This window comes from Aphelocoma coerulescens, chromosome 3 (genome assembly GCF_041296385.1).
Source record: "Aphelocoma coerulescens isolate FSJ_1873_10779 chromosome 3, UR_Acoe_1.0, whole genome shotgun sequence".
In the NCBI taxonomy this organism is placed as follows: Eukaryota; Metazoa; Chordata; class Aves; order Passeriformes; family Corvidae; genus Aphelocoma; species Aphelocoma coerulescens.
Window position 1 is genome coordinate 50,844,665 of NC_091016.1, and position 14,794 is coordinate 50,859,458.

At 36.9% G+C, this 14,794-nt stretch overlaps 1 protein-coding gene across 1 annotated transcript in view; it reads right to left on the reverse strand.

The window, feature by feature from the left end:
• The window catches only part of GALNT2 (polypeptide N-acetylgalactosaminyltransferase 2), a 106,200-nt gene that overhangs the window by 25,707 nt on the left and 65,699 nt on the right, over nt 1–14,794 (reverse strand). Inside the window, exons 3-7 of the mRNA XM_069010250.1 lie at nt 10,434–10,587; nt 5,318–5,416; nt 4,683–4,750; nt 3,723–3,788; nt 608–729 (exon numbers count right to left, since the gene is read on the reverse strand). Of these exons, the coding sequence (XP_068866351.1) occupies nt 608–729; nt 3,723–3,788; nt 4,683–4,750; nt 5,318–5,416; nt 10,434–10,587 (509 nt within the window). The remainder of the gene's footprint in view (nt 1–607; nt 730–3,722; nt 3,789–4,682; nt 4,751–5,317; nt 5,417–10,433; nt 10,588–14,794) is intronic.

Consider the following 14,794-nt stretch of genomic DNA (forward strand, 5'->3'; position numbering starts at 1 on the left):
TTGAGTACTCCTCAGTGCTTTTTTGGAATCACACTTCATTCAATTTCCACTTCAACTGAGTTCTTCCAGAACAAGTTAACAAGTATAACCAACCCCTGGAGAAAACAGTATACTTTCACTCTCAATCACTTTTCCAGGAGACAGACTAAGCATCCTCTTCGTAGATGCTGAGCCTCTAGTTCCTGCTAGTTTCCATGAGAATTTTGGTTTCACAAGTCATCCTCGCTCCTATTATCACACTGAATCTTAATGAAGCATAAAGATTCAGGTAAACTGAATCACACCAAGATGGTATCGGTAGAGGAGAATCATACCTTGCTCTAAAGATTTTCAGTTTATTAAGGCGGTCTCCAAAGAATGAAGGAAACATACATTTGAATTGCTTGCAAAGATAATAATAAATATTCAGATTTTATGTGCCTGTGTTCACAGATTAAAACATAGTTTTGCTCATTTAATCACAGAACACTCCAATCATCTCCATCATCTTAAATCAGGGGAAAAAGCTTCCTTAGAAAAATGAATAAAATTAATCTAGTATAAACCAGATGGCTTTAAAATTTAAAAGCTGCTTCTTCAGGAAATTACATTAGAACTCTTTACTAACCTCAGCTACTCTTTCCAAAAGCGGTTCCAGCCAGTGTTCATTGCACTCACAGTGACTATCCAGGAAGGTCAACACTTTCGCTTGTGCTGCATCTGCCCCTCTGACACGGGAGCGCATCAGGCCTGAGAAGTGAAGATAAGAAGTTTTAAGCACTTCCTGAGAAAAACAATCAACAGTAGTGAGAAACGATTGCATTCCCAGTTAGTAATTAGTTAAATTACTCTAACTCAGACAGGGCAAATACACAAGCTCCATTATCAAAATCAGATGCTAATTATGAATTCAAGTGAAATGACTTCATACCAAACAGCCTGCAAGCGCTCAACCTACTGCATGGTACAGGTTTCCTCTGATTTAAGCAGAAGAAGAAAAGTACCTTTTCAAAACAAATGATACACAAGTACAGATGCATCTGCATCACTCTAAGTAGTATTTATACTGATAAATCTTACTTAAGATTGGACCTGAAAACAAATACATCTCCTACAGTTCTACTAAGCAACTGAGGAAAGCACCATCATTAACTTATCTTCCCCAGTTTTTTCCCTCCTCCATTTTAGTTCTTACCAGAGTCTGTCCATTCTTCTATGAACTCCTTCCAGAAATAACCATGCCTCATTAATTCCCATCTGAGAGCCTTACCCCAGCCCATTTGAACTGTTTTTTCTCTGTGATTACAGCAATTCTCTTGTTTTGCAGCTTGTTTGTGGTTTGTTTGTTTTTAATAGATATCTTTAAGAAGAAAGTTCTGGTAAAACCAAAAGGTTCTTCTCATCTCTATGTCTCGATTACACAGATACCCTCACTGATTTACCCTTTTCTTCCTTCTGTTTTAATATTTGTTCATAGGATGACCTCACCATTCCTAAAGTCCTTGCTATACACACACATAGCAAGCTTCCTCCCATTACTTTGTAAATTTCCTCCCTACTTTTTTCTACTACTATTCAAAAAATTATTGATTTCTTTTTGTCACATGAGACCAAAACCAAGTCTTTTTTTTCTTTTTCTTTCTCCATTGTTTCCCACTAAATCTATTCTGGTTTTTTGGGCATTTTTCCCCCCTAACTGAAACACTAAGAGTCAAGCCTGTTACTTACCTCTCCCTTTATAAAATAAATATGCAAAATATGACTATGCCTACAGAATACAAGATGCTTAAGAAGAAAAGCTTGTTTGCTCTGACCAACATTCAGCAACAGCCCCATCAAGATCCTTTTCCTATCTCTCATTTCAAGTGCGGGCACTTCACAGTTCCAGATATGCACTGTGCTATGGCTCTCCAACATTTTACCTTTGATCTGTGGCATACTGACATCTAACTGTACCTCAGTGACTTCGTGCTGTTGCCCTAATTCCAGCCTTTGAATCTGTTCTGTTTTTTCCACATCAAACCATTCCTCAAGCACTATGGCTCTACTTTTTTTAACTTTTCAACTCCTCCTCCCAGAGCTTATTATTTCTAAATAACATCGTTGTAGAACCTACTGTCTTACCCTACTTCTATAGAAAACACACAATAATGTTTCTGATTTCAGATTTAGTGGCAAAAAAATGGAGGTGAGCACTTTGGTCATTGAGTCCTCCACAATCACATTCAGGCTTACTATGAATAGAGCTGAAAAAGTTCCACTGAACATTTATTCTGTTGACTACCACACCCTCAAACACATCTGTTCCCATAACAACTGAGACTACAGATGAGACTAAAAGCTACTAATATTTATTTCTGAAAGAAAGGCAGTTAACATCATCCCCTCCACTGACACCATCCCTTTACTTCAACTTTTGTTTTAAAACACACTGCTTTCCTCTATTGTTCATATTACTGAGTTACTCTTAGCATCCTACACATTGGTTAATTTCACTGATTCTCTTAAATTTTAATTTATAAGTGTAATATTTAATTTTAATCTCACAAACATACAAAGTAAACTAATAGTCTGTTTTCAATCTGCAAACAGTTGGTTTTTTCTGACAGTAGATTTGTCAAATTATATTTAATTTTAAGATAAACTGATGCACATTCTTAAGTATGTATTTGTATATGCATTACAAATTAATATTTATAATTACTAAAAAAAACAAACATCAAAAGGTGTTACTTCATTCCGTTTACTCCCTTACTACTATCTCCATCTTCAAGTGATGCACTGAAAAATGACATTCATTTACTTAGAACCTGGCAACCATGGCAAGTCATAAAAGACCTGCTTTCCTAATAAGCCTTTGTTCGCAAGTATATTCCAAACAGAATATTTAAACACTAAGAACCCATCAATTATTGCAATAACTTTAATTATGGGACAACATAGGTTTTGTACATGGTATTTCCAGGTCCTCCCCAGGCTAGGCTGGCAGTCTAGAAGAAACAGTGCTTATAAAAATTAGCAAGCACATATCTGCTAATTCAGTCAGCTATTTCAACTGTCAAATCTCATTTATTATTTCAAAGAGCTGTAGAACACCAGTTGCCTGTATCTAATACTCTAAATTCCACTGTCAGGAAACTGCTGACTGAAGGGCTCAGTGATGTGAGACCATCATTTACAAAGCAACATAGAAGAAAACAAAAATCTAAGACAAATTTGTTACAGAGCACACTGGCTTCAGCAAAACCAGCATACTTGGTCCCAGCCCTCCTGGCTGCTCAAACCCTCTTAAGTCAAAACAAATTGTTTGTCAGGCTGTCCATCAACTAAATCCTTAAAATGATATCTAATAAGGGAACCAGCAAAAAAAGAGGGCTATTTTTAAGCTGCATTATTTCAAACACAGATCCATTTTACAGCGGGACCTTGTGTACAGTGGAAGCAGCTTAACTAAGGATTCAGTGTGGTAAGAGAAAGCAAAGTTGAAGATTAAATGCAATTTCTGAAGGAAGCTTTCACTGTAAAAGCCAACAACAGGCAATTGTGCACACAACAACATGGAAACAATCACAATTACTGTTTTTACCTGCACAAATGCTTTTTTTATTCCTTCTACTAGTATGTTTAAAAAGTGAAAATCTCTTCCAATAAGGAATGTTAGGCAGAATGTTCCTTTAAAAGATGATGAAAACTAAGAGCAGCACAGTGGAATTTGCATCTTACGTCCCTAAAATTAAGCCTACCTTCTCGTCGATCATTTCGAAGAACCCGTACTTTTTCAATTTTTCCCAAGAGAGCACCATCATCAGCTTTAGAAAATAAAACAATAATAAATTTAAAAATTAAAAAAAAAAAAAAAAAGTGATGAGAAGCAGTTTGACATCCATCACTGTATACGAGAAGAGAGGCTGTTTTCAAAGAAAAGCAAAAGCTTTGTAGGTGAAAATGTTTGTGGTCAGAATTAGTTACTAATCTCACAAGAAATAAAGAAAAATTACCAGGCTAAGAAATTACTACCTTCATTACGTTATTCAAAGCTAGCTTAATTTTACAGTCTTGAAATAATTTTATTTAACTATCTTCTCTTTGCTTACTTTAGACAGTTTCTACATTGCCTAGAGAAAAAAAACTTTCATAGGATTAAATAAACTGTTTTCTTTGCCTGTAAGAAAGTTCACTTTCTAACCAACATTAAGACAAACCTGTCCTAAGCTTACTAAAAAAGTATTAATGCAAATATAAACATTTGTTTCTTCTTAGAAATATTACTCTGAGGTCCATGTCCATTGTTTAAACTTGTATCATTATACCCTAGTACCTACAAGACATCAACTTCTTTTGGATTCAGTAAGAATTTTTCCAAGAGACTAATGGAGACAGGCATTCATTTAAAACAGCACTACAAAAATATTTGTTGCAAGCACCATGGGTTTTATTTTTACTTAACACACTATGAAAAGGCTCTTTTAAAAGATACACTCTAGTCCTTCAGCTAACAGGAAATAATAAGATATGCCTGAAATATTTATAGAAACTTCACTTTTCCACAATGACAGATATGGAAGAGTTAAAAATCTGGTTTTGGCTGAGTGTCTTCAAACTCCTATTTGTGTGTCCTATTCTCAACTGAGTCACCTATCAGCATCTACAGGAAATCTTACCAGAATAAGAACAGTAAGGTAGGACCCTGTAAAAGTACTTACGATCATTACTGTAGTCATCCACCAGTATGATTTCCTTAATAAGATGTGATGGACTTTTTTTAAGGACACTGAAACAGACCAAAACAAAAGCATTCAAGCAGTATTAATTTTCCATAATGATGTCATAAAAGCAGTTACTTTGTTCAGCTGCAGTAGAACCTAGCCCAGGATGTTACTTTCAACAACAGCTGTTGGCATGTTCTTACAGAAAGCATGAAGAGGCACACGTATAATTTTGTGTGCTCCTTCCTCCCTGCCTCCCCCACACCCACTATTTCAGCTTCCAGAAATCAGCGCATTAGAAATATCTAACTTGGAACTTTTGCAGATATCTTTGAGTCAAATATCACCTGGGAATCCATCTACCCTGACTTTTTCTTGAAATGGCCATCTTCTAAACATCATCTGGTAATTGGTCCCACACTTCATGCATTTTAGTTAAGGTGAGCAATTTTGTTTAACATCACTATTTCAGAATGTAAGAACTGAAGATCTCAATGAAATTAAGACTCATCTTTTCCTCTGCAAATAGTTCAGAAGAACATAATGGGTTGTTACTTCCCTTTCTTATCATAAGCTGCTATCTGACAGAAATGAATGGCCTTTAGAGAAAAATTAGGCTCTCTTATGCATACCTGACAACAGTTCGAAGCAAAGCAGATCTTGCCTCGTTATGAAAGGTGATCACCACACTAGTGGCTGGCAAATCTATCCGCCATTGTTTCCGTTGACACCTGAAAGAAATAATACCTTGTCATCAATTTCAATGCAATTTTTACATCTCAGGCTTGGCAGACCGCCTTCATTGCAAAGTATTTATCTATTAAACTCATAGACTAGGAAGAATGAAATACCTTGTTTTCAAGTGAGAATGTAATCAACGTGTCTTTTGACACTTTTGGTAGCTGTCTTAGCACACAAAAGCCTAAAAAGTCAGTGGCAGATACAGGCAGGTTCAAAAAAGTCACCAGGCCATCATCATTGCACTATGTCAAATGTCTTTTGTGCAGTTGAATATGAAACCAGAGCCCTTTTACACTAAAAGCATTCAATACATATAAGGAAATAAGCATATTTTCAACAAAAATGTGCATGTTCACAGGCTACCAGGTGTTTCTTCTTTAGAACAGCACATGTCCACTTCTCCCTTTACTTTTAAAGCTCCTGTAACATCCTGGACTTGTTCACAGATAACACTAGTTTTCTATTCTAATGAGAACTTGTTAGGCTCATAACATTCAGAATTTGAAAAACAGAGCTAGCTGTGACAATGCTGAGCCAACTAAACACAGAACCACATCTTTCCAAACCATAAAGATAATGAAATATTCCATCTATGTCAACTCATTTTTCATCACCTGTACAAATCTGAGATTAATATAATAAGCAAAAAGAAGGAAATCCCAAAATGCTTCCTTCAGGACTACATACAGTTAAGCTATTTAATCCAATAAAATAAACCCAAAAAAGACACTGCTCTCATTGTATTAGAAACTAACAGTACTAGAAAACAATGTATATTGAGTTTATGCCAAAAGCATTACAGTGTGATAAGTCATGATACTGATTGCCATTTGTGCAGTGACACACACCAGTGATATATTTCTTCCATATCCTTTAATTAAGGGTAGAGTTTTAACAGACCTAGTTGTCTTCAGAGGGAATAAACCCAGCTAGCATACACCTGTAGCAAATTCAGCAATTGATTTCAGCACTTATTTCAGCAATTCAATTTCTGTACTCTGTGCAGTGTTAACCCGACTAGTTTTTAAGAGAAGTTTGCCACCCACACTTCTAAAACTAGGCCTCTGCCAGTATAAAAACCCACTCTAATCTTTAACCTGATTAAACATCTGCAACATGCACCATAAACCACGCAACCTTCAACCTCTTGGAATCAGAGAGCAAGCAGCAATGTGCTTCTTGCCCTTGCCCACCCTACAAAATCCCAAAAACCCGTGGTGCTTTGATACAACACACCCATAGTGCCACACACATTAGTGCCTGCATGAAACAAAACATTATCGTGCTGCAGTGACCTCACTAGGCTCTGAACAAAAACAGAGTCTATGCCAAGCCTACAACTGCTGTGTCAGATTAGCAGGGCCATCTCTGGCTTTGCAGTGGGCATACAAGATGGCTTTGTCACTAGCGCCCAGCATGGAATGCATAAATCTCAAATGCCGATGCATTCCTGAAAAACAAAGAGCAGCTTCTCCAGCATGAGCTTCTGGCAATTCATCTAGACAGCTGAAAGACATGCAATTATTATACTCCAAAGCCTGCAGTGCCAAAGAAGATATTTATTCTGCTAACTTTCAAATTACTCACAGTGGACAGGGCTACTGTGCACGCATTTATCCCATGAAGCACTTGCATTAGAATAATTAAAAAGTTACATTAAACTTATATTGATCTATTTACAAAAGAGAGCACTTGAGTCAGAGTACATATGGGGGAGTTACTCAAGGCAATGAAGCCTCTCAGTTTTAAGAAAATTGAAGAGAAGAGCTCTAGTGCATATTTCTGAGGGAGAAATAAGACTTCTAGATTTCCAAATAAAACTGGAGGAATGTTTCACCAAGTATTACTGTTTTCAGCTCTTCATAAATCCCCGCTTTGACTGACTCAGTATCATCACTCTTCCTCCTATTCTGCTGTGTCAACAGGGCCACAGTTTAAATTCAAAACAAAGAAACAGTGTCATTATTTTTGGCATGGAGATTAAACTTTGTCTCCTCAAGATGCAGCACTTCAATTTTACATGCAGAATAAGAAAATACATTTAGTGAAGATAGAACCTGAACTGCAAACTTCAATCGAGACCTTCAATGTTTAGCATAGGTCATTAAAATCAGTACATTCTTTCCCCCAGAGATTTGGACTAGTTCATTTAATTAACAATTTTTCCCAAAACCTCTATGATTTGTTTGAAACCACTTTTTGACAGAAATACACATTTTAACCAGTGCAAGAAGAACATTCACTTCAACTGGTACCAAAGACACAAGAAAGTTTGTTTCTTCTCTACTTAAGAATAAAACTTGAGTGTGAGGTCAGAAACTCCTAATAGGTGCCAAATGAGAAAGAAAACACAGCTTAGTGCAGCTATAGTACATAACAGTAATTCTTAAAAATCATCACAACACACCAGTTAGGAGATGTGATCAGAAATCACTGGTCCAAAGCATAAACGGGGAACATTGTTCCACAAAAAAACATGGAGTATTTCATCCTTCATCCCACTTGAGAAACTATTTTACACTGACAGGAAGACAGCTCTACAAGTTTCCTATTACAACTGTGACACTCACTTGTCACTTTCTGGATCTCCAAAATTTACCATTAAATGAAAGGAAACCCAGAGGTTTCTCAGAGTTGTTGAAAGCAGTAGTTGTAAGCATCAGCTGGAGTGAGAATCCATGTTCCTGCTCAGAGTTCTCTCTGCTTATGTTTCTCCCTTCTTCCTTTTGCTTAAAACAAAAGCAGGCAGCTAAAACAGGTGAACCAAAAGCGTTTTCTGGTACTGCTGGCAGTACCAGAGCAGTACCAGTCCAGTTTTTTCCACAAAAAGCAAGTGGAAGTCTTTGGTCTTCATGTTAGTAAAAGTTTGCATGATGTAAAAAAAGACTAAACAATAGAGTATTAAGAGATGTGTAATTACACACATCTACATATCTAATGCAGAATCCTGATAAACTGCTTCTAAACAGTCTAGACAATTTCAGCAATTAAAAAATATTGCTATGTAATTTCTTTAAAGACAAACAGCCTCTTAGGCACATCAATACAATAACAAGTTACTTAAGAAGAAACAAAGTATTTCCTCATCCAGTTTTCTTTCCTTAAAGAAGATTGCAACTGCTCCACAAGAGATACTAAATCTCAACCCAGTTGTCTCCAATTTGATTAGCAACCAACATGCTTCCAAAGTGTCACATGCTCAGATACTCTTCTTCCTATGGCTATTGCTTTTGTTCTTTTCATTGCACAGTTCCCAAACAAATAATTTCACGCAGCTTTTTCAGCTTCTGCAGTGAAAGTTCTTCCCAAAACAGAAGGAAAATTAAATGTAACATGGCAGGGAACTCATTAAGGACAGCTTGTAAGAATGATTGCTTCAGTTTGTTTTTCTTTTTGGTTATTTTTTTTCTTTAAAAGATGACTATTCACAGATTGATGGGCACTTAAATCTGTTCCATGGCAAAGTCTAAGAATAATCCCAGCTCAGATATAGTCCTTCCCCAGAAACATCTCTCTTTCTGGGTTCTTTTCCATCTCCATTTAGCAAAAACACTTAAGCAAGTCAGCATATAATCACAAGACTAACAGTTAAAAGAAACATGGCCATGGTATTATAATTTATCTCCAGACATCTCTCTTATTTAAGTTATTCTCAGAGAACAGCCTTTGTCTGTTAGACACACATCCTCCCTCCCCTGCCAGGTTATTAGGTATCTAAAAAATTCCAAATTCAGCATATCTGAATCATAGAAACTTCTAAAAGTCAGTAGTTGAGTTTGATCTCACGGAAAAGAATATCTGATCTGAAAAGTTAGATTTCTTGTGGGGAAAAAAAAGTATATGCTATGAAGAAAATTCAAAAGTAACTTTAAACTCCTCAGTACAACACCACAGGCATCATGCTTTTCACTGCTTTCTTGTTAACAAGCAAAACACCAGATTCTTCCTCCTTTGACATTCAATTAACAACAAATTACTTGTTTTACTCCATCTACAAATACTTTGCGTAAAGAAACGTAAACCCATGCTATTATACAAGGGATTTCAAAAATGACAGTGAGTTTTTATACAAATTTTCTTCACTATGCCGTTTCTGATTAAAGAGCTTTATGGAAGAAAAACAGGAGCCTTCCTTTTCTCTCTCCTCTTCCAGTTTCTTTTCCAGCTTCTTATACTTACAAAACTGTGAATGTACATTCATCCTAACTGAAGAATTATTTAGGTAAATTAACTACATATGGTTGGCTAATTTTATGCTTCAAGACTGGCTTCCCTAGTTTTTGAAACCAAACCAAACTTGGTTTTGTATTTTTAAGTTACAAAGCCCTAATGAGCAATTTTTTTTAAGCAAGACTTGTGCAAGTCATTAAATCCTTTTCAAAATGAAGGTCTTCTCTAACCAGTAGCAAATAATATCCTTCCTTACTGTGAAGCATACTGTTTCCTGAAACTGCACAAGCAGCCTTAAGTACAATTCCATCCTATGTTTACCAGGGTGTGCATAAATTGATTCCTTTAGGTTTAGGGTTGACAATCATCACATACAAACAGAATCACAGAGTGACTGAGATCCAAAGTGGCCCTGGAGATCTCTGAGCCCAGATTCCCTCAAAGCAGGGCCCACTACAGCAGGCTGTGCATTGGGCTTTGAATATCCTTAAGCCTGGAAACTTCACATCCTCTCTGAGCAACCTGCTCCACTGTTTGATATCCTCACTGTGAGAGAGACTCACAAATGTAGGAACCAAGAAATGCCATCAGATAAACAGGAACAAAAAGAGACTGAAATGCAGCACCAGTTTGGATATATAACACACACTGATGGAAGTAATGGAAACAGAAAACTTGAATAAGGTTTATTGTTCTTTAAACCACTGTTCAAGGATCAGTGAGTTTACTGTTACTGTCCTTTCTAAAGCTGGAGAATTCCTGCTTCAGAAAAAGCAGCTCAAAAGCAATAAATACAGAAGCCTAATCCAAGCCAACATGGCTCAGTTTGGCACTTACTGATCATGCCTAGTGTCAGGAATGCTTCGGTCCATTCGCAGTTTGTCACTTTCCACCTGATTGAACTTATTCCGTGCATATGGATCCTGACCGGATCGCACCACGGTAGCACCAACATAGGCGTCTTGATCAAAGTCTTGCCACCGAACTTTTCCTACAGTTGAAAAACAGGAAAATATCCAGTTTAATCTTCATGATTTAAGGAACAGCATTTAGTAATCCAAACACAATTGATGAAATATTTAATTAAGTAATTAAACTTCAACAGTATTGTTAACAGTGTAACATCAAAACTCACTTCTGCATATTAAATTTGTCTAGAATATACTGCAAATTAGTATCAAACTGAACAATAGGTCTCAGTTTATCCAAGTAATCACCAGACAATGTTTCATCTTGTCCACTTTATGTGTTGGGGTTTTTTAACTCCACCTACCACAACTGCCATTTAAAAAAAAAAAAACCAAACATCCACAGGTCAACAGGCAGTAAAATATCACATCATCTGGCTACAAAGTTTTCTAAAGACCCAGTCCAGACTTCAAAGACATTATAATTTAATTTGTCTCATTATGTAAGTAATAACACAGCCTGTTATAATCAAACCATTTGAGAAACAGGCCTTTTAGAAATACAAGAAAATATTATTCTCATAGAATAGCAAATTCATGCAGGCAGAGCACTAGGTCACTCTCCAATACTACTCAACTGCAACCTCCTTGATGACCAGACCTGATTCAGATTAATCCCTCTTTAACACAGATTCTGTTACTATGTGACTGCTTGTGGCACTAACACAGAAAGGCAGATTAACATCCAGCCCCTAGGAACAAAACTTCAGGACTCCCACCATTTTCAGGTGTAAAACAACAGTATGATATTTACCAAGTATCTTAAAACTACCAGTTCTTACCCCTAGTTGAACACTGACTCTTTTTACTATTGACAGACTATGCCATCTATTAGCAATTTTATACCACATTTAACTCAAAATCAGAAGTCAAGTCCTAATGCAACACTGTCTTCATTTAAACACAGATGTGGTAGGAGAATTTCTTCCAAGCAAGTTGTGGTGAAGCAACATGCCATTGGCATTAATAAAAGATACAAAGCAAAAACTGTCTTTTGGTATCACTGTTTATTACAGACAAGAGGATTTATTAGTCACTGTTTTCATAATTAACACATGAAGTTTTTGAGGTACTTTCAAAAGTGCAGTAAGCAGAAGGTTGCAGAGATGTCACTCCATTCAAGTGCAGGAAGAGTATTATAGTTCAGGCATATCCTAAATTAAGCTGATATGCATACAGGGAATACTACTCTACCAGCTGTTAACAAGAGTTACAGGTTGCTCAGATTTTCCAAGGTTTGCCTTTGCTCTGTGTCTCAACCAGAACAGCATGGAAACTAAGGCAGGCCTCATTCATTTACAGCTTTTTAGCCATAAGCTATGCACCAACTACAGCACATTACCTCCTGCTAGACTCTGATAATGAAAGAACACTTCCTATCATTAAACAAAACAACTGTTCTTTGTTAAAGCAGACAAATACCAACAACTTGATTACGCACCCTCTAATCTCAGGGTCATCCAAGGAGCTCATCTACAAAAGCAACTTGGACTCCAAGGTGTGATTTAGTTATCAGATAGTAGGGGAAAAAGTAGCCAAGTTGAGAGGGAGGTGGTTTGAGGTCTTTTTTGTATGTTTTTAAGAAACTTCCAAGAGAATAAAGAAAGATGGGCCCATGCTTTTGGATTACTGGTTTGAGAGTTAGCTAGTCAATACTAAGCAACTATTTTTTTATCTCTGAATTATCACCCTAAAGAAGTTAAAACGCATACATGCACTCAACACAGAAGCCAGAACTAGGGAGTTAAACAAAAACAGACTGCAGAACATTTAATAGGCACTTCTTGAAGCAGCCCAGAAGGGAAACTATAAGAAAATAACTAGAGGGAGAAATACAGATTTTAAAATTCGCATCACTGACAGAACTCTGAAAAGGAAACTTGCCAGCTGTTGTCAGTAGCCCACAGACTGACAAAAGCTTTTCTTAGCCTTTCAAGTTCTTTCTTCAAAATATTTTCAGGAACTTAATTCATAACAATTTTACACCTCAGCCAGCTAACATGCTACAAATACCCCAATACAGTTATTTAGAAAAATTACACCAAACCTCACTTGTGACAAAACTATACAAAATGCAAGACCAGCTTGATTCAAGAAACTGGAAGAAACAGATCACAAGATCATCTCCCCCATACAGTTCTCTCCCTCAGCATTTCCCAAAGCTTCTGCAACCTCCTTGGTAACTAAACTATATCATCACCCTTGCTTCTAATTTATAAAATAGGTTCAATCGGAAACATTTAATTAATGTTTTCTGAAATACTGGACATGTAATGTCACCGTTTTTCTGGCCTAAAAATAACAATTTTAGTGATTTTAGAGTAAACATTTTACAAAATATAATGTACACTTAAACACATTTATGTAGATTTTCAACTTTCAAGCACTCTTAACTTTAATGGATTTTAAAGCTATGCTCATTTCAGGAATGCCAGCCACAACCACTCCCCCAGTTGCCTTCCTTCCACTGGAAAGAGCAGCTAAAACACAAGAGATCATGAGGACATCTCGTCAGTGGTATGAGTGATGCTGTCACAAGCACTGCCCTTAAACATGTTGTGTTCCTTATGAAATACAATATGTGTCATGGGCTGTCCACACATTTACATGACAAAGGTTCAAGTTAACTACTGGAAAGTGAAAGGCTGATCCAAAGCCAACTAAACCATCCAGCCTTACTTTTGCTGAAAGGCTTTCCTGTTGGTGATTGAATCTTGGACCCAGACGGGCAGGGAATCTGAATCGTTTGCTCAAAGGAGTGAGTTGCTTTTATACACTTTTCTAAGGCACAGGATTTCCTTACATGGTGTGACCTATCCCGTGTTGCCACTTTCTCAATGTCCTTCTGTGGGATGATCACTCGCTGTTCACTCATCTGTCAGCTCCCGGCAGGCTCCTCTCCGTAGGGGTCTGCCGTGTGACACCTCCTCCCCCCAGGGTTCCGTGGACACAAGCCTCTCTGTGCCACCGTGTGCTCCTTTGTGCTGCCATGTGCCTCTGCAGGCAGGTTTTACAGCTCACAACCTAATTCTATCTTATAATTCCCCATACTCGCCTGTGTGAATCTTCAACTAAATTTTAAAGTGAAAGTCGTTTAACAAACCTTTTCCAATAATAGATACAATTTTTGTTATATGCTTTCCTAGGGTACACAAAAAGAAGCATGAATTTCTCCTGAGGGGGTTAGATGGCTTTATAGTTTCCTACATTTCAATGACTTTGTCAGGTGCAATGAATATCAGAAAATGCAGCCATATTATTTCAAACTTAAGTTAGGTAAAATGGTAACTTCAAATTCAAGATAACATATTTACCTATAGCAAAACCTAAGATGACAATAAAACAGTCTTTTAAACAACACTAAGTGAACTGCAGAATTTGCTACCAGAGTAAAATTGAGGCATAAAAGTAAAAAACCAAACCCCAATCACTGAACTAAGACCCTGGAACCAGATTATGCTGCAGTACTAAATTTGGTTTTGACGTGATGTGTTTATTTTACAAACTGTTCTAAGCCTAAGAAGTTGAGCACAAACAAGGAAAATATGAAATCCATTGAAGCTGCTTCTTTTTGTCCCAGTTTTCATCCAAGTTGAGCTTGATATAAATCCTTTAAAATGTATCATTTACCATTTTCCAAGACTTTAAAACCAGCAAATGCAAAACTAGTCTGGAAAGAATAAATCAAGTTTAAGAAGAAAGGAGACCACTTTGTAGGGCTAAGTTTAGTGAAAAGCAGTGACAGCCCAAAGAAGAAGAGAATTTGGCTTCAGGAACCATGAAGGAGGTAATGCCTGGGTGTGACTCTGGCAAAAGACCCTGTCAGCTGTGTGCAGTAGGAATCAGATCTATTAGAAGTAAGTCAGATAACAGTAAGAGCAGCTTGAAGCAAGATAGACAAGAAAAAAGCAGAGCAGATAAATCTGTATGAAATCAAGCAGCAGGCAACAAAGACTTGGAATAGATGGATACAAAATCCTCTAAATAGCTTGCATTCCCTCTTACTGACTCAAATACAGCCTAAAAGCAATGTGATTAAAAAAAAAATAAATAAATACAATTTTTTTTGCTTACATGCATTAAGGGGTCCAGATCTTCATTAACTAACAAAAAAAGTGTTTGAGTAACCGCTGGAACTACTGTCAATACAGGCAACTGGTTATACAGTTTTGGTTTAGTTATCCATGCAGACCATCCAGGGTAGGTCTTTCAAGAGCTAATATCACTATT